The sequence below is a fragment of the Paralichthys olivaceus genome, chromosome 24, assembly GCF_024713975.1.
Source record: "Paralichthys olivaceus isolate ysfri-2021 chromosome 24, ASM2471397v2, whole genome shotgun sequence".
NCBI lineage: Eukaryota > Metazoa > Chordata > Actinopteri > Pleuronectiformes > Paralichthyidae > Paralichthys > Paralichthys olivaceus.
The window spans coordinates 10,863,094-10,879,985 of record NC_091116.1 but is presented as its reverse complement, the minus strand read 5'-3'; the positions used below and the strand labels follow the sequence as shown (position 1 = coordinate 10,879,985).

General features: G+C 45.5%; 1 protein-coding gene across 8 annotated transcripts in view; it reads right to left on the bottom strand.

The window, feature by feature from the left end:
• Window positions 1-404: 404 nt before the first annotated feature.
• LOC109623923 (mitogen-activated protein kinase kinase kinase kinase 4-like) overlaps window positions 405-16,892 on the bottom strand; it is a 30,677-nt gene continuing 14,189 nt past the window's right edge. The window contains exons 4-32 of one of the 8 annotated variants that reach the window (XM_069520693.1): window positions 16,378-16,503; window positions 16,118-16,228; window positions 15,944-16,034; window positions 15,580-15,710; window positions 15,402-15,456; window positions 15,235-15,313; window positions 14,489-14,664; window positions 14,306-14,378; window positions 13,979-14,189; window positions 13,725-13,886; window positions 13,527-13,613; window positions 12,429-12,908; window positions 11,097-11,249; window positions 9,766-10,038; window positions 9,212-9,312; window positions 8,774-8,913; window positions 8,519-8,613; window positions 7,382-7,560; window positions 7,114-7,243; window positions 6,474-6,782; window positions 5,149-5,266; window positions 4,707-4,877; window positions 4,477-4,620; window positions 4,189-4,323; window positions 3,966-4,066; window positions 3,722-3,871; window positions 3,473-3,632; window positions 3,211-3,350; window positions 405-2,902 (exon numbers count right to left, since the gene is read on the bottom strand). In XM_069520693.1, coding sequence (XP_069376794.1) covers window positions 2,819-2,902; window positions 3,211-3,350; window positions 3,473-3,632; window positions 3,722-3,871; window positions 3,966-4,066; window positions 4,189-4,323; window positions 4,477-4,620; window positions 4,707-4,877; window positions 5,149-5,266; window positions 6,474-6,782; window positions 7,114-7,243; window positions 7,382-7,560; window positions 8,519-8,613; window positions 8,774-8,913; window positions 9,212-9,312; window positions 9,766-10,038; window positions 11,097-11,249; window positions 12,429-12,908; window positions 13,527-13,613; window positions 13,725-13,886; window positions 13,979-14,189; window positions 14,306-14,378; window positions 14,489-14,664; window positions 15,235-15,313; window positions 15,402-15,456; window positions 15,580-15,710; window positions 15,944-16,034; window positions 16,118-16,228; window positions 16,378-16,503 — 4,365 coding nt within the window. In that variant the 3' untranslated portion in view covers window positions 405-2,818. The remainder of the gene's footprint in view (window positions 2,903-3,210; window positions 3,351-3,472; window positions 3,633-3,721; window positions 3,872-3,965; window positions 4,067-4,188; window positions 4,324-4,476; window positions 4,621-4,706; window positions 4,878-5,148; window positions 5,267-6,473; window positions 6,783-7,113; window positions 7,244-7,381; window positions 7,561-8,518; window positions 8,614-8,773; window positions 8,914-9,211; window positions 9,313-9,765; window positions 10,039-11,096; window positions 11,250-12,428; window positions 12,909-13,526; window positions 13,614-13,724; window positions 13,887-13,978; window positions 14,190-14,305; window positions 14,379-14,488; window positions 14,665-15,234; window positions 15,314-15,401; window positions 15,457-15,579; window positions 15,711-15,943; window positions 16,035-16,117; window positions 16,229-16,377; window positions 16,504-16,892) is intronic. The other 7 variants (XM_069520694.1, XM_069520699.1, XM_069520698.1 and 4 more) reach the window with 7 other exon arrangements.

Below are 16,892 nucleotides of genomic sequence, written 5' to 3'. Positions count from 1 at the left end.
GACTTTGTCTCTTTAAAGACTTTCATATTGTTATTTTTTTTTTCATGCTTTATCAAACTTTATGTATTTTGTACTTTTATGTATTGAAAGGTACTTTTATGTGTTATTTTATATTGCTTTATACAGGTTAACAGGAAGTTTTACATCTTAAAGATATTTAAAAGATATTTTAACAACGTTTTTATACTTTTATATATAGGTTTTTATGTATTTATATACTCATATAAGTAGTATATTTAAAGGGCTTCAAATAGGAGTATTTTTGCAGTTGTGACCACTAAACTTATAAATTTGGGATTTAAATTTCCTAATTTTGTTATCGCTAGTGTAATAAATTAGCCAACACAGTAAAGTTATAGTTCCAAAGTTACATATTACAAATATTACAAAGCGTGACACCACACTGTAAATTACTTCTCATTTTATTCAATGGAAAAAAAAGACCTTCAGGAAAATACAGTAATTCCCATAGTACACACAGAGAGGACATAAATTAGAGAGGCGTGGCAGAGAGACGTTTGAGGGGAAACATTTCACCTGGCAGGTGGAAAACTTTTCAATCCACGCTGCCACACAGCCATGGGCACACTGCACGAAGCAGGATGTAGAGGAATCAGTAAAATCACACTCTGGACTTGCGTAATGTGAGCAAGAGTCAATTCTTCCTGTACACACACACAAACAAAGGTCTAAATGATGGTACAAAAAGGGACTAATGCAAAATACAAAACAGGGAAAAACTCCGTCCTCGAAATAAACCATAAATATTCATATCGATGCACATTGGTTCAACAAAACAATTGCTTCTGTAAACATTTCCAACATAATTGCATTACAATTTAAAAACCACTGCAGTCGCATAATTATCTGAAGGGTTACATAATAAAAATTGCAAGAAACAAGATTAAAAACTAAATCCAAGTTAAAAAATATGCTGCTTGGTTCACGTTGTCTGAAGTGGTTTTGTAACACTGCTATTAGAACGTGTGATTTGTCTTTCCCTTCCTCGCTTTACAAGTGAGAGCATCTTGTCCCCATGTTCCGCGTGAAGGCACCACCCGGACTGAGAGCAGAAGCAAAGAGTCGAGTCGACCTGAAGGGGGTGAAATTCATTCCATTTGTTCAAGTCATACAGGAGCCACAGGATGTATTTTGACCTTTTAACATTGAAATTAAACTGTGGGATTTCAGGGGGTGAGTAAGGGAGAAAAAATAAAATGGAGAAGTAAAATACAATTTTGGGATGGAGTAACGCTCCGGTTAAATTTGTATTTTCATTCCAGACTGACTGAAAATGTCAAAAACAAGAGGTCCAATATTGAATCACATGGCTGGTTCAGACTTAGACGTTCCGATGCTAAATCTTCGCCGTTCACAGAGGATTTTAGCGGTTTTAAATCGGCTTGAGGCCCTTCTACGGCAACGTTCAGCTGAACTTTAATACAGACTCGGGAGATCCTGGACCTGATCGCTCCTTGATGTGGAGTGTGATGTTCAAAGCTTCTTCTCCGCCCCCTTCAGTGGCACCTATGCACGCTGCCTTCATTCCCTTAGCGCCACTTCTGCCCACTGGCGTCCATGCTACGTTAACGGCCACCTGCTAATCCTGCATGACTAATTCACAGTTTATCCTAGCCCTACTAATGTCTTGTGTTAAAGGAAAATAAAATCCACCCGACGACGTCACATTTCTGGGTCTGAAAAGCCCTGAAAAATACCACAGAGGATGATGAAAAAGGGGGATTCTTCCTTTAAAACTCATCTACAGGTGTGTTCTTATGCTTCATGTATGTGCAGCGAGTCACAGAGAAAATATACAGTGTATTAAAAACGGGCTAATTTAGTTAATAACACCAAAGCAACATGCCATCATAAACAGGGCTACTTCTGTCCCGACATAACCTACAGTACGATTGAGGCAATGTGGTAAAAGTTGAGAGAGTGATGGTTAAACCCGGGAGAGGTCGATGTCGTTAGTATGTACACGCTGATAATCCAGTACCCTGTGTTTAATGGATACATCAAGAAGGTCCCTTAAAAAATCTTCACTTTAAGGAGGAGAAGGCAAAAAAGTGAAGACGCAGGCAGATTTACAAGTCAAGCATCTTTTACGGGAGTAAATCGGTGACTGTGAACGAGTGTTTCATGACATGCTTGACGTGGAAATCTATCATGGAGGGAATAGGAGTAAGTTTTAACTCGACTAGGACCTTGGACTAAACGCAGCCACGAACTGCGAAGCTCGAGGCGTGGCTTCAAAACTACACCTGCGGTCGCGTTTAGCCTCTTAAACGTGTCCCTTCAGACAAACCCACACATATTGTCAGTCATTCCATGCTCAGTGTTTCCTCCATTCACACACAGACACACACACACACACACAAAGTTTTACTATGACACATAACAGGTTTCATCAAACGCCATCGCAACAGAGCCAACGTCCCGCAGAGGAAGAGGAGTGGGTGAGGTGAGATGGGGTGAGGAGAAGCTAGAGGCTCGTGGGGGGGGGGGTTCTGTCGGCGTAATACAGTTTACGGAGACTCAGTGGACTTGTGACAGAAACAGAACGGTCCTCCACACTAACACACACACACACACCCCATCCCTTGCTTCTTTTCATGATTACAGTCCAATCCGTTGTTTGTTTGCCCCGAGCAGGCGAGAGCAAAACCTTTCCCCTTCGCAGAGATGCTTCTCCAGCTCAGGCTCAAGGCTGTTCTCTTCTTCATCGTCGTCGGTCATGCTCACAATCGTCGTCTGTTGGTCGCTGCTTGGGTACGGTCACCGTGTCGGCTGGCGCAGTGTGGGGCGGCACTGGCTACCAGCTCATGAGGGAGGTACGTCCCAGGGTCATGAAGTACACCTGGCTGGCACCTCCTTGGCGCACAGAGGCGAAGAAGACCTGACAGGACAGAGGGAAAATATACATGAGCTGAATATTTGGTGGCTTCTGGGATCAAAGAGGTGAAGATAAAGGTCATCAGGGTCTGTGGTGTCTCCTTGTGGTAAAGGTCAAGGTAGTGTTTTGACATTTTCATAGTATTCCAAGAGAATAATTCATGGATCTTGATGAAAGAAACCAGGCACATTTAGGGAACTGATAGTGGAACTGTTTATATTAAGTTGGACAGAAGAGATAAACGGATGGAAGTAAAGACCTAAGAAAGGCAGAGAGAAAGAGAATAAAGGAGAGAAAGAAAGCTTCCTCACCTTGTCGTTCCGTTCACAGAGGAACTTGAGTCTCTGAGCTCTTTTGTGCATGAAGACTCCGTCCAGGTGTCCCGTCTCCACAGAGCGGATCTCTATGGCCTTCTCGCCCCAGCCCATGATCTGGTTTGACCTAATGTAGGCTGAGCAAACACAGAGGAGCAGTTTTTTAGAGGCGTCACAGTTTCCCTAGCTCGCAATGATGCTGCACAGAATTGTGTTGCAGAACTTAAATCCCTGTAAAAGTCAAACTGAGCCCACTGACCCACTGAAGTTGGCATTTCTCCCCACTGCAGCACCACGTCCTTGGTGATGCGCCCGTACGTGTTGACGTAGACGCCCTCGTCCTCGTAACACACCAGCAGCTCGATCCCGTCAGTGTTGGGCAAGATGATGATGGCGTGGCACTGAATGCTGGTCTGGATCTGGGGGGGGGGGGAGGAAGACGCGTTTGAGAAGGAGAGTGAAGGGCGTGACAAACAAGGTGTGATGGGACTCTCGGTTGAGCGCTTACATGTGTGGGCAGGTAGATGTCGTAGACGGCACCGGAGTCCACATCCACAGCATGGAAGCCTGAGCAGGAGCCGTAGATGACCTTTAACCTCTGACCCTCCTCCACCGTGAGGTCGACCAGCAGAGGCCTGTGCACCAGGTCCCCAAAAGACTAAAACAAGAGGTTAGTTAGTTAATCAGAAATAAAAAAAAAATTAAATCATTCCACCTGCACAGACCTGGATCCATCCTAGAACTACACTTACCTTAAAGGCCATGAATTTGTGGTAGGGCTTGGGTGCCCAGGCGTACACCTCCACAGCATTCTTCAAGGCCAGCACCAAGAATTTAATCCTCTCATACTTCACTGGAATGAAAAAGAGACAAGAAACAATCGTGAGTGAAAAGTACCTCTGCCTAGATCGAGAAAATCTTATTGTGCATTTTTTTATTCAAGGTTTCAGAGTGTAGACAGATGTGGGAACGTACCGACTTTGTAGTGGACGCAGCCTTCCAGGTCGCCCACATTGACCCAACCCTGCTTCTTCTCCACCTCGGGGTCGTTGTGCAAAATCTTGTTCCTGAGCCACGACAGGTAATACACTCGCAGCTTGTTCTTTTTACCTGCAGGAGGAGGGACGTGAAATTCAGAGGAAGAACAACCTCAGACATATTTGGGCGTCTCTTAATAATCGGACATCTGGCCATCCAAACCTTCATCGCTACTTCTATATAAGTGAAAAAAGGATTTGGGTTCGCCATAGCTAACACATGTACCTGATATGGTGACCAGGACATTGAGTCCCTCCAGGACGTCCATCTGTTGGATGCGTCGTCTGTTGATCAGAGGGTAAACCTTCCCCTGACCGCTCCGGTCCAGCAGCATCAGACCGCTCTCTGTCCCCACAAGCAGGTTCACCCCTGGAACGCACATATAAATAAGTAACTACCGGTGGTTGCCAGCAGCACTAGACCATATCACAAGCTTCTTTTTGACATATGCTTACCCCAGAGAGCAGCACACAGGATCTCAGAGTTGAACCTCTTCTTGTACTTGCGAATCTCTGGCGTGTCGCTCGGCGGGCGCGTGTTGACTGGGTTGACGTTGACCACTGAGCCCTTACGGGACGGGTCGGACCTCAGCGGGTCCACCAGACGTCCGTCTTGACCAAATGCAGCTGGAGGGGGAAACAGAGGGGTTACATGTCAGAGAGGATGCCACTGCACCCTGTACTTCAAATAATTAGTGAATTAATGATGCTGTAGACATTCCCTTGCATAACACCGTGAACATCACCTGAGCTCAAATGTTTCAACATCAACTCTTTTTCAAGGCTGGAGAGAAAATTTGCTCCTCCTCATAAAAACACCCTCAAAGAAAAGAAAAACATCCTTCCTTCCTTCATCCTGTCATCGGGGAATTGAAGTGGCTTCACAGTTTTTAATTACCCATGTTGTTGAGGGAGCTGCCGCTGGATGGAGAGATCTGGAGAAGGCGCGGGTCGATGAAGGGAGTGAAGGAGGAGGAAGACTTGTGTTTGGACATGGAGTTGCTCTCTGACTGTGACTGGGAGAGATTGAAAACATTTAGTAAACTGTTTTCCTATTCAGGTATCTCGGAGACAACACAACTAACAGACATGAAACAGATTATTTATTCTGCCTTTAGTTCAAACCATAAAATAAACATTTGCTACATTTATTTGCAACTTATAAAACTGACTCTGACTGTTGAATTAAAGAGCTACAGGCCTCCTTAGTTTTGAGCACATGAGTTACAGTTTGGCCTCTGGGGCTCGTAAAAAAAGTATTTAGCGAAACTGTTTTCAATCAAACTGCATTTTTTGATGACACAAAACAACTGGGAACACAAAGCTGACAGTGAGATCTGGGTTTAATAGAAAATCAAGCAAACATGCAGTCGTGTGAGTCGTTTTGAAGCCAGCGAGGACAGAATTGTTATCGGAAAAAACAACATGTGAGACAAGAAGAAATGTGTTGAGGGGAAATGAGAGATGATTCAAAAATGAGGTGCTGTGAAGTGAAAAAATCTGCTTCTAATAAAGAACAGAGAGAAGAGAAGGGTTATTCCACCACCCAAGATGACTGCTGTTTGCATCACACCACGAAAGAAGCTGTTATCTTCATTAATCCTGAAACATAAATGTAATATCTACTCTGCAAGTATAAATCTGCAAAATTCAAGTCCAAAAACATTTATTTGCCATCACCACCGTGCCAACACTGCTACAACTACTCCAAATGGCCGCGACTAAGAAACACTTTCTTGCGGTTCAACCCGAGAAGCCCCAGTTTTAGTTTCCTCCATGCCCTGACCGTGTTCTACCACCAGGAGGCGCCAGTGTTAGCAGTGCAATGCAGTGAAGTGCAGGAGGGAAGGAGGCTGCAGCCAGGAGACTCACACCAGGTGACAGGCAAGACCAGAAGGGGGCAGAGGAGAGCTAGAGTGAAGCAGGAGGGGACAGAGGGGGGAGTGCAGGAGAGAGGCTCGGACCAACAACCAGGGAGTGGACGGCAGGTGATGAACAGAATTAAACATGTGTAAATAATTAAAATAATTTGAGAGAAACCGAATTTGCAAACAATTTATTTTATCTAGCTTGTTCTCCACGTACTCGCGATCTGTGAGTCAAACTAGATAAAAACAAACATTTGCAACTGCCCAAATCTGCAGCTGACTCCACATCTAGGCCTGTGCGCCTGCTGCCGTCCATTCCTTATTTGTTGTTGTCGGTAATGTGGGGGCAACATACCTCTATGGCAGTGTACTTGTCCAGGGGGTTCTGTGGGGACATGGCAGGACTGGCATGGCTAGATGATGAGGGGAAGGAGGAGGACGAAGAAGAGGAGGAGGAGGAGGAGGAAGGGATGGTTGTGGAGGAGGAAGTGGGGTGATGGCTCTGCTGGATAAGATCTGGCAGGTGGTGTATGCGGCCGGCAAAGCCGTTTTTCTCTGGTGGCCCGTGGATGGGGGGCTGGCCGTGGCCATGACCAGAGCCAGCCGAGGGAGAGGAGGAAGAGGAGGATGAGAGATTGACCGACCGCTTTATGTCAGCGGTGCTCTGGAAGCAAGAACAGGCACACTGTGGGCTTGAGCAAGCAGGTGAAGAGAAGGAGGTGGTGTGTCGACTGCTTAGTCTGCTGCTTCGTACTATCGTCTACTCAACGTATCCAGACATTACACACAACATATTCTGTAAATTCATCTCTGCAGACCACCACTGCTGTGCACGCTGCATCGACAAATTTAAAACTAAATGTCAAAGGATAAATGATGGAGAATGACTCGACGATGACACTTGGTGAAAGAAAAAGGAAAATGACAATTCTACAAATATGCAAGTACAATAACTTGCCGTCTCAGTAAGTCAGAATTCTGTCTTTTCCTCGTACCTGTCTGATGACCAGGGTGCCGTCCTTGGAGGGCGTAATTGCTTGGTCGCTCTCGGAGTCTTCAACCAGCATGGTCTTAGCGGACTCCGTCTCCCCGTTGCTCACTCTCCTGCAGAAGCCATAGGAATATCTGACGTCCGTAACCAGACCAGTGTTAACAGCCATGCAGCGAAGCCATGCAACACTTTGCACAGTAAACATGAACGCAACGGAGAACAGAGACTGTTGGACAAATAAATAACAGCATCATCATTGCACTTCTGCCTACCCAGCTCTGGAGTCCTCGGTTCCGGAGGTGGACTCCTCTCCAGCCTCCTGGTCTACCTCCTCGTCGTCGTCCTCATCAGTGGTGCCTGAATCCTCGCTTGAGGAGGAGTAGTCGGTGACCTTGTGGGGAGGCCCCACGTCGTCTACCGCACGGAGCTCCTTGGCCAGAGCAGTCAGGTCCTGAAAGCAACAGCAATGAAGTCTTAGAAAAATTAAAAATGTGATATTTTGTTAAAACTGCATAACAGGAACCTTGAAGTCATCCTTTATTACTTCATATATATTTCTTTCCATTCAAATTAGATGTTCCTTCAGTCTCCGATTTCCAGGTACGTGTAGTATTTTCCTACTTAAGTGTTTTAGCATTGCATATTTTTTAGCCCAGGAACTTCCAATTCTACAGAAGAGCAATTTAGCCCCAATTGTGAAATTTAGAGTGCAATGAAAAATAATGGCCGGCATGAAACCTTGGACCTGGGATAAGACGCCATTAAGTCCAAGTGGATCAATACAGCGAGTTAAGTGTCATTAATTAGGGTCAAGTATAAAAATTAGCGTCACTTGTTGCCCATGCTGTCCTCAGCTTGTTTTCACTTGCACAGTCAGTGACAAGCAACACAGGCAGGGATACGTCCCAGGTGAGATCAGAACTCATTCTGACAAGTACAAAGAAACAGGAGGAGTGTGGTTGCATTCAAATATGCCCGCATTCAAATCTAGGCTCAGCGGTGGAGGGTTTAACCCTTCCAGTGCCATTGTGCGTTTTGTCGATGACAGGCAATGCACTGTGCAGGCATGAGGCATCACAGGCAGAGGGGACGGTAACCAGGGACAGAATTATTGTATTTATCCTCACAAAGGAGAAAAACTTCTTTTATCAAAATACTTCTGTTGATAAAGCAATGAGTGGGGCAATGGCGCAAGCATAGCATCGGAGTGATAATGTAATCTCTTTTAACAGGCTTACCACATCACCCTAAGAGGTTCCCCAACAATCGCGAACCATTGGATTCATGTGATGTTGCACACATCGGGTGGTTGTATAATTAGAGTGATAGAAAATAGAGATAAAACACAAGTGGTTTTCACATTCAGCACCAAAGTATTGTAACCAGTACTCTGGTAGCGGGGGACTTACAGCTGGTCGAGTGGGTCTCCCGAGGTTCTTTTCATCTTGTTTCTTGGGAACATTTTCGGGTCGCTGGAGAGGAGACCCTTCAGACTTGGAGGAAGCTAAGAGAGGAAAGGGAAGTGGAGTTAGCGAGGGGAAACATAAGAGCTGGCTCTGAAACAATCTTCAGTTGCCTGTATTGGAACCATCGCATTACAGTAATAGTCATAATCAACTAATGAGCAGTTAGTAGAGTCAGTGAAACATGGCCGTGTACAGTACCAGGGGACTCACAGCGTGGCCTGAAGCGGTCCCCAGAGCTGGCCTGAGAGCTGGAGTTGGAGGAACCGGAGGAGCTGCCGCTGCCCGGTCGAGGCTGCAGCTTCTCCACCCGGTCCCACAGCGGCCGCTGCTCCACGTTACTGTCACAGGGAACAAAGTCTCATTAACAAGTGCAACAACAAATCAGTAATATCATTCAAAGTGAGTGAACACATAAAAGCAAAATGATTGGAGGTGGAGCCGATTTACATCTATTGTATCTTTTCTCTGTAAGTATAATTGCATATCTGACAGCTTTAGGTTTAACGTTAACTTCCATCCACCTGTGTTATTGTGCCAGGAGTGATGTTCCAATAATTATTTCAAACATCTGTAACTGCCTTAAAAAGTTCATAAACAATTGCACAATCTAAATGATTGCGAGGTCTCTTTACACACCTGCCAGCGTTCCTCTGCCCGCCCTGGTTGCCAGGCTGTGATGGTAAAGGAGACTCTCGGCGTGACAGAACAGGAGACCTGGATGTTGTCCTCACTGGTACCTGGAGGAGACAGATTCAGACGTCTTCACACACAGTGGCAGCTACAGACATGAGCATAACCGCTGAATTACAGAAGATCTGAAATTCAACATTTTTCGACAACACATCAGATAATCAGATAAACCTGATAGGAGCTATCAGTGATAGCAGAACCTCTTCAACATGAGAACCACTACAAATGTAGGTGTAGGAATGTGGTGAGTACTGTGTATCATAGCTTCTGCACTTTTGATGCAGAGTTCAGAATTTTACCTTTTAAAGTTATTACAGGGCCGAGAAGCTTTTTCATTTTAAAACGACTCATAGTAGATGTGTTTTATGTTGATGTGCAACAAATGAGAATGAGCACAAACACACAGGTCATGGTGAAGTGACTGAAATGAGAGGAGGTGACTGAGCGAGGGAAGAGTCAAGGTCAGGTCAGGAGCGGGGAGGCCATTATCGACTCCTTACCTTGGGAGGCACCTCCTCGCTGCTGGCCTGGTGCTCTGCCCTAGTCTGGGCCTGGGGGAGGTGGAGGGGAGGTTGGGGCTGGGGGTCAGTGCGTGCGTGCGATGGTGGGTGGTGGCGGTGATGGTGGGGGTCCTGGGAGCGCAGGTGAAGTTGTGCAAAGCTAGAGGTCACGCCACCGGGCTCGCTGAAGGACTGGGAGCGAGAGACCACGGGCGGAGGAGAGGGGGCTGCGCTGTTGCTGCTTTTTAGAGCAGCCAGGTGGGACCACTGGACCTTTTAGGGAGTCAGGGAGGGGAGGAGGGGGAACAAGAGGGGAAGGACAGGGAGGGGGAGGGGGAGGAGGAGGAGGAGGAGGGGAGGTGGAACAAGCAGACAACAGTGAGACATGAGGGAAGATGTGTGTGGCTTTTCACATACAGGTGCTTAGATATACTGCATACGCATGCATACAGACAAAGCACAAACGACACGATGATGTGTTTCACTCAGATTCTCTGATTAATGAAAATACTATTTATTATTATATCCTTTTTATTAGTAAAAGGAATAGCTCAACATTTTTGAAAGTTGATTTAATTAACATGGTTTTTACACTTTGGGTGTTTTTATGGATTACAAACAACATGGATCTATCCTTGGATGTATGTTTAGAGACAATGTTGTGTTGTTGGTAAAGTAAAAGTTATTTAGGTTCCAATTTTGACTTATGCTTTGGTAGGAAGTTAGTGGCATAAAAGCAGAAACTAAATCATCCATCGATTAGTTCATCTCTAAAACAGATTCAGTATGTGAATGTACAGATTCTGTAGGAGAGGGTTTTAGGCGCCGGAAGCCTTCTGGTTTCTTTCTGGTTTCTTTCTGGTTCGTTTGACCAATCGTGTTTGAGCAGGCTGTAGTCGCCCACAGTCCGTGATGAGAGGAAACGAGGTGGAACACATTGAGGGAAATGAATAGTTCATAGATTCAAACTGGTCCTTCAAGAATGTGTTGCACTTGTAAAGTGAAAGAAAAAGGTCAATGGTAAGAAAAGTATAGTAGATGATGAACTGTCACAAGTGTAAGAGCAGTAAGAGGATCTCTGATATTTCAACTTCAAACCGCTAAAGAAAATAAGAAAGCTGATCACTTCGACCAAACGCAAAAATTACAAACTATATTCCATTTGTATATTATCGTGATATGTCCTTAATTAACAAATCTTACTATGCTGGCAACTGTTTCAGCACAAAGGGAAGATAATGTGAGGTCTAACTCAGCTGCCAGGATCAGGGAGAGGAACCAGAGAAACAGAGGAAGAGGAGAAGTAGGACAAGCAAGAAGGAAGGATTTACCTGGGGCTCCATGGGCCGGTGCATGGCAGAGGCCTCGGAGGAGGAGCCGCCATTGGAGAACGGTTCAGAGGAGCGGGGAGGCAGAGGGGGCTGCTTGGGAGGAGGGGCAGTCTGAGGGGAGCCCTGAATGTTCTTACGGTACCGCTCGTCGGCCTGGGATGGGGGGGAATCGTACAGGACAAAGATGGGATGAGGATCAGGACAACTATTTCAGCGACCAAATTAAGAAGAGAGAAAATCAAAGAGAAAGGAACCACTTTAGAAGGTTAAAAATAATACGATGCAATGCGTGCATTGCCACAAATTCCAAGCTTCATTAAAAGTTTTCTTTTTGGAATAAAATGGTTCCAACCGCTTTATATTTTCTAATATTGAGGTTGCTTGGGAATCCTGTCGCAATCAGAAACCTTCATTTCTAATAAACAAAGACATTTGGTGACAATGGTATTACACATGCTTGAAGCTGTACAGACACAGTTATGTGTGGACAGACAAGAGGTGGAGACGGTACGCTTTCTGCAAAATACACCTTTGAATTTGAATAATAAATGGGAAGGAAAGATCATTGTTAATGACACGGAACAGCTGGTGACGGGAGATGCTGCTTGGGGTGTCCTGCATGTTAGTGTTTGGGCCTCAGCCATCCACATGCAATGGCCCCGATCCACACACACATTCAGAGTGTAAACAACCACATGAAAGAAGTTTATGGGTCTGCGTCCAAGATTAAGAGAAATTCCCAACGCTTGTTGTTCTGTATTGCTTTGAGAAGGAGAGTGGACTCAAATGACAAATGAAAAGGTGAAGTTATGGAAAAAAGAAAATAATAAAATCCTATGGAATCATCTTTATTTTTATGGAGGGAAATGATAAATAAATTATTGGAAAATTATCTTAAGAACATGGAAGAAAGACTGGAATCTTGTTTACAAATCAATTTTTTCTCTTTCCCTTGCTTATCCGGCTCAAAGTGAAAAGTAAGATGAAAACATTTCCAACATCGTCATGGTTTTAGTAGTCAAGGAGTCGAGCGACAGTGCAAGTGAGCGCGAGTGCCAAGAGAAGAGTGGAGGAGAACAGCTCGGGTTTATTCAGGACATAAAGACGCTGGTTGCTGGTGGTTGCGAGCCTGTGGTTTCCCCCGTTCTCCACCACTCCCTCCACTTGTTTCATTTAAAAATGGACTGGCAGACGGTGACGGTTTGGGATAAAGAAAGACATTATTTGGTGCTCGCACCACCTCCATCGCGTTCACTGAGACTGAGTGAAGACAAGCAAGAGGAAGCTGGAAAGAGCAGGCAGCGGGGAGGCAGAGCCGAGGAGGAGGTTCACCTCTCTGACAGGCTGCGGAGGATGACTGACAGGCTGGGCAGGCCTATCAGGCTCCGAACTTTCTGCCTCACGTGGTTGGGAGTCAGCTGGGGGTTCAGTCTGAGAGAGGCTGGGGCTTGGGGGGTTTGGGTGCGGGTCGGGACGCGTCTCAGCATTGTCAGTCTTTTCTGGTGCTGCTGCCTGGGGTTTAACGCTGTCTGAGGGGACCGCCTGAGGGGCTCTGGGGGACTCTGGGGCGCCTCTTGCTACAGTAAGAGCACTATCGAGGACCTGAGCTTGAGGGACTGTGGTGAGGACTCTGTCGGGGGGCAGGGTGGAGGTCTGTGGGGGTTTGCTATGGTCTGAGGAGAGTTTGGTCTTGTCGCCAGGCTGCTGTTTGGACTCGTGCTGCAGCGACAGCAGGTAGGCTTGCTCCTGCTGCAGGCGCTTGTGGAGTCGCTCGGCCTTTCGCTGCTCCTCCAGCTCTCGCCACTTGAACTCCTATTGCAGAGTGTGTTCAATGTGGTGAGAAGAGATGGCAGCGTTGGCTTAATAAATGTAGTCTGACTAAAAATTGCTGCGAGTGCCACCTTTTAAACCATTCTGTTTACAGACAGAACCACATTAAACCATTTTACTCCTCAGTAACACTCACTTCTTATGTGTGCTGTGCTTATAGATGCTATGTCATTACATCATTTAGAATAACCTCAATGGAAATCAAAAGGTCAAGTTCCACTCAAGAAGGAAATAATTGCTTCGACACGCTTCACAAAAACAAAGCAAAATGTGATTACAAACAGAAGATGCACTTTAGAAATGTATACAATGGAAGAACATAACATTTTCTCTCACAAAAGTTTGTGTAACTGATTTCATTTAACAAGATGACTCCAAAAAAACAGACAAATGCAAAACAAAAATTAGTTGTAGCCTTTTGTGATGACTGTTGATGTTTTCCTCAGGATCAGCTTCATTGATAATCCGTGTAATAGACTTGTTTTAGCATAACTACTGTCCAAATAGCAGCTAGCGTGATAAATATCAAATAGCATGACAAAGGGGACAATACAGCGTTAGTGTGGTGTAAATGATAAGAGGTGTAAATGTGTGACTGACCAGCAGCATGGCCTGTTCACGGAGCAGCTGCTCCTGCAGCATCTCCAGGTGCCTCTGCTCCTCCTCCAGCTGGCGCCTGATGTACTCCTGTCAGAAGCAAAGTAGTCAGTGGAGTTACTGGTATGTTTTCACAGGTAAAGATATTATATACGTTTTCTTTTTTTTTTATATTCTAAGTAAAAATATTTAAAAACTGACCTGTTCACGATCGTTCCTTCTCTTCTCGTCCTCGGCCCGCCGGCGCTCCTCTTCTTCTTTGCGTCTACGATCCATCTCTTCAACACGCCTCTTGTCCTCTTGCTCCCGGCGACGCTGCTCACGCTCCTGTTGCCTCCTCATCTCCCGTTCGCGTCGTTGTTGCTGCGGGTTACACAAGAGTTTTATTGTTTTTTTAAGTTGTCAATCTGGTGTTTTTTGTTTGTCAGGATCGGTCTCATCTATCTGCGACCGACCTCCTCCAGCCGCCTCCTCTGCTCCTTCTGCTGCTCAATGCGTTTCTGCCTCTCGGCCAATAGCTGGCGCTTGTACTCCTCCTGCTCACGTAGCTGCTGCTCCTGGAGGAGCTGCTGACGGCGAAGCACCTCTGACCGCTCTTTGTTCTCCTGCTGCAGGCGGATGAAGTCGCGGCGCAGAGTTGACTCACCTGGCACATTGACAATGGAGCTGGATGACGGGAGGAAGTGGGACAAAAGGTTTTGATTAGACCAGGTTCCATTGAAAATGTCCCCTGAAAAGTGGTTATGCTGTTTTTAGGAAGCGCTGTGACAACTTGATCACACCTGGGTTCTCCCTCCTGCTCTGGGGGGTCCTCTTCCTCCTCCTCGCTGCCACTGTACTCATACTCGGTCTCATCTGTACTCGGTAAAATGAAGAAGTCACTCAGAGAAACTCACCACAGCTGTAAACTCAGCAAAAACTGAGGGGAAAAGAAGTAATGATCAGAAACAAAGAGCCAGACGCACCTTTCTCTCCCCTCTTCTTCTTGGTCCGGTCGATGTGGTCTTTGAGTTGTATGCGGACCTGCCTCTCATTGGGCTGGTCTCGGATGAAGGGGTGCTTGAGCAGCTGCTCCGTCGGCGGGCGCTGCGTGTAGTTCTTCACCAGGCAGCCCTCGATGAAACTGAAAAACTTCTTGGACCTGTAGGGATTGTACAAGAGAGAGGAGAGGGAGGAGTTAATGGACAAGAATGATAATTTAACAGGGGTGAATTAAAACAATGTCAGCCGCACAGGGACAGAGCACATCCAGGAATATTAAATCAAAATACTTAATTGCACATCAGTCTTAACAATAGTGACAACAGCCTCTGGTTTCTTAATATAAATTAAGGTTGATAACAGGTTTTATATTATGTTCAGTTTTATGAAGAAACACTTCAAAATAAGACCAAAGTCATCGAAGCCCTCGAGCTCTGAAGAGTTAGATTTTTTCCACTGCAGTGCATCCACTCAGAGCTGCACTGTACTGTGTGTGCCAGGAGAGGTCGAGTCTGCCAGAGCAAGTGTATCACAGATGTTCAGCTCAGCAGCAAAGCACAGAGGAAAGGCCGAGCTCAGGATTCTGTAGCCTCTGTAGCTGCCTGATCTCAGGTCAGAGATACAAATCTAAATAGGCCAGAACTAACTCGATTTGTAAGAATGTATTATGGTAACAAGAAGGATAGAAAAGGTGGAAATACTCAAAACGTCCTTCCTGGGTGGTACTCACCATTTTTTAGATTTGAGCCTGGGAGGAGGGTTTCTGGGAATGAGGAAGAGCGCACGCATAGGATGCATGTCACAAAGTGCTGAAAGAAGAAGCACAGATGCAACAGTGAGAATTTAACAGACCGAAACAGGATATAAACTCTGATAGTAATAAAAGCTGATACTCACGTGGTGCTCCTTCAGCCATTTCAATAGCTGTGATACCACAGGACCACAGATCACTCTGCAAAAGAAGATGCCACAGATACTCAGACAAATCAAGACATTCACAGGTCCAATACGCCTGCGTTACACAAATACACAATATCTAGATTCATCAGCTTGATACCGCTGTGGAGGCTCTTACTCTGTAATCGTATGTAGCGTCTGGGTTTTCGTCACAAGCGATGACCTCGGGGGCCATCCAATAAGGAGTCCCGATGAAGGTGTTCCTCCTGCCCACGGTCCGATCCAGCTGAGCACTCACACCAAAGTCCACTGGAGACACGAGAGTAACCACCATCAGCATTGTGCTCTAAATTCATGCTCTAATTAATGCTCAGTTCAGAAATTTTTCAGGTTCTGTAAATCAAACGGCACAAATCTTGTCTCACACTATAAAAGATTTATCCACATTTCTCTCAAGACTTTCTGCTTTTATCTAGGACGGCTCAAAGAGTGTAAATTCAGCAGCACAACAACTGATCAACAGTGATCTGAGCCGCTCTCACCTAGTTTGACTTCCGCATTCTCAGTCAGCAAGACATTCTGGCCCTTGATGTCACGGTGGATGACGTGGTGGGCGTGTAGGTGGGCCAGACCCTGAGGAGAAGAGAGACACAGGAAATGAATGAGAGGAGAGGAGGATGAGAAAAGACGAGATTGAGAGGAGAAGGACAACTGACTCTGAGGATCTCTCTGGAGATGTAAGCGATCCAGTCTTCCTTCAGTTGGTTCCCCTTGGTGTTCTTCACCAGGTCTGTAATGGAACCAGCTCCACAGAACTCCATCACCAGCTACACAACGATAGAAAACAAAATTAGAAAATACGAGAGGAATAGGAAGAACAGAAAACATCACAGAATGTAACTATGGCTGCTATGTGTTTTCTTCCTTGCGTACTTCTTACTTTAACTTAATTCTTGTCTGGATTTAAAGGACTTACCCATAGCTGGTCGTCGTGTCCTGGGGGGCTCTTCTTAATGAAAGCGCCATAGTAGGTAGCTATGTTTCTGTGGTGGGAATACTTCTTCAGCATATTGATCTCCAGTTTAATTTCCTCCTCTTCATCCTAGCAACACAAAAAAACCCCACAAAGTTAAAATAAAAAGAAGACATCTGTCTTTTGCTCTGGAAAATCTTTATCATGCAACACAATAATGACTGTGTGGGATCATCTAGCTTTTTTTAGTCATCATTTCACATCCAAATCAAAACACTTCCGATTGTTTGGGACAAAGCAAGTGTCAAGCGATGTGACAATGTCCTGGTGCTGCTCAGTCCAGCCAGGCCAGACCTTATTAATGCCTCGGACTGTGTGACAATGCATTATGAGTCGTTCATTTACTGGCAAATGATTCCTTTGTTTGGGGATTAATGATGCATCAGTGAGTTTCATAGTGAGTTGATGTGTGCAGTAGCCAGAAGCCATTGTTGTTAATCCCTAGAAACACTATATAT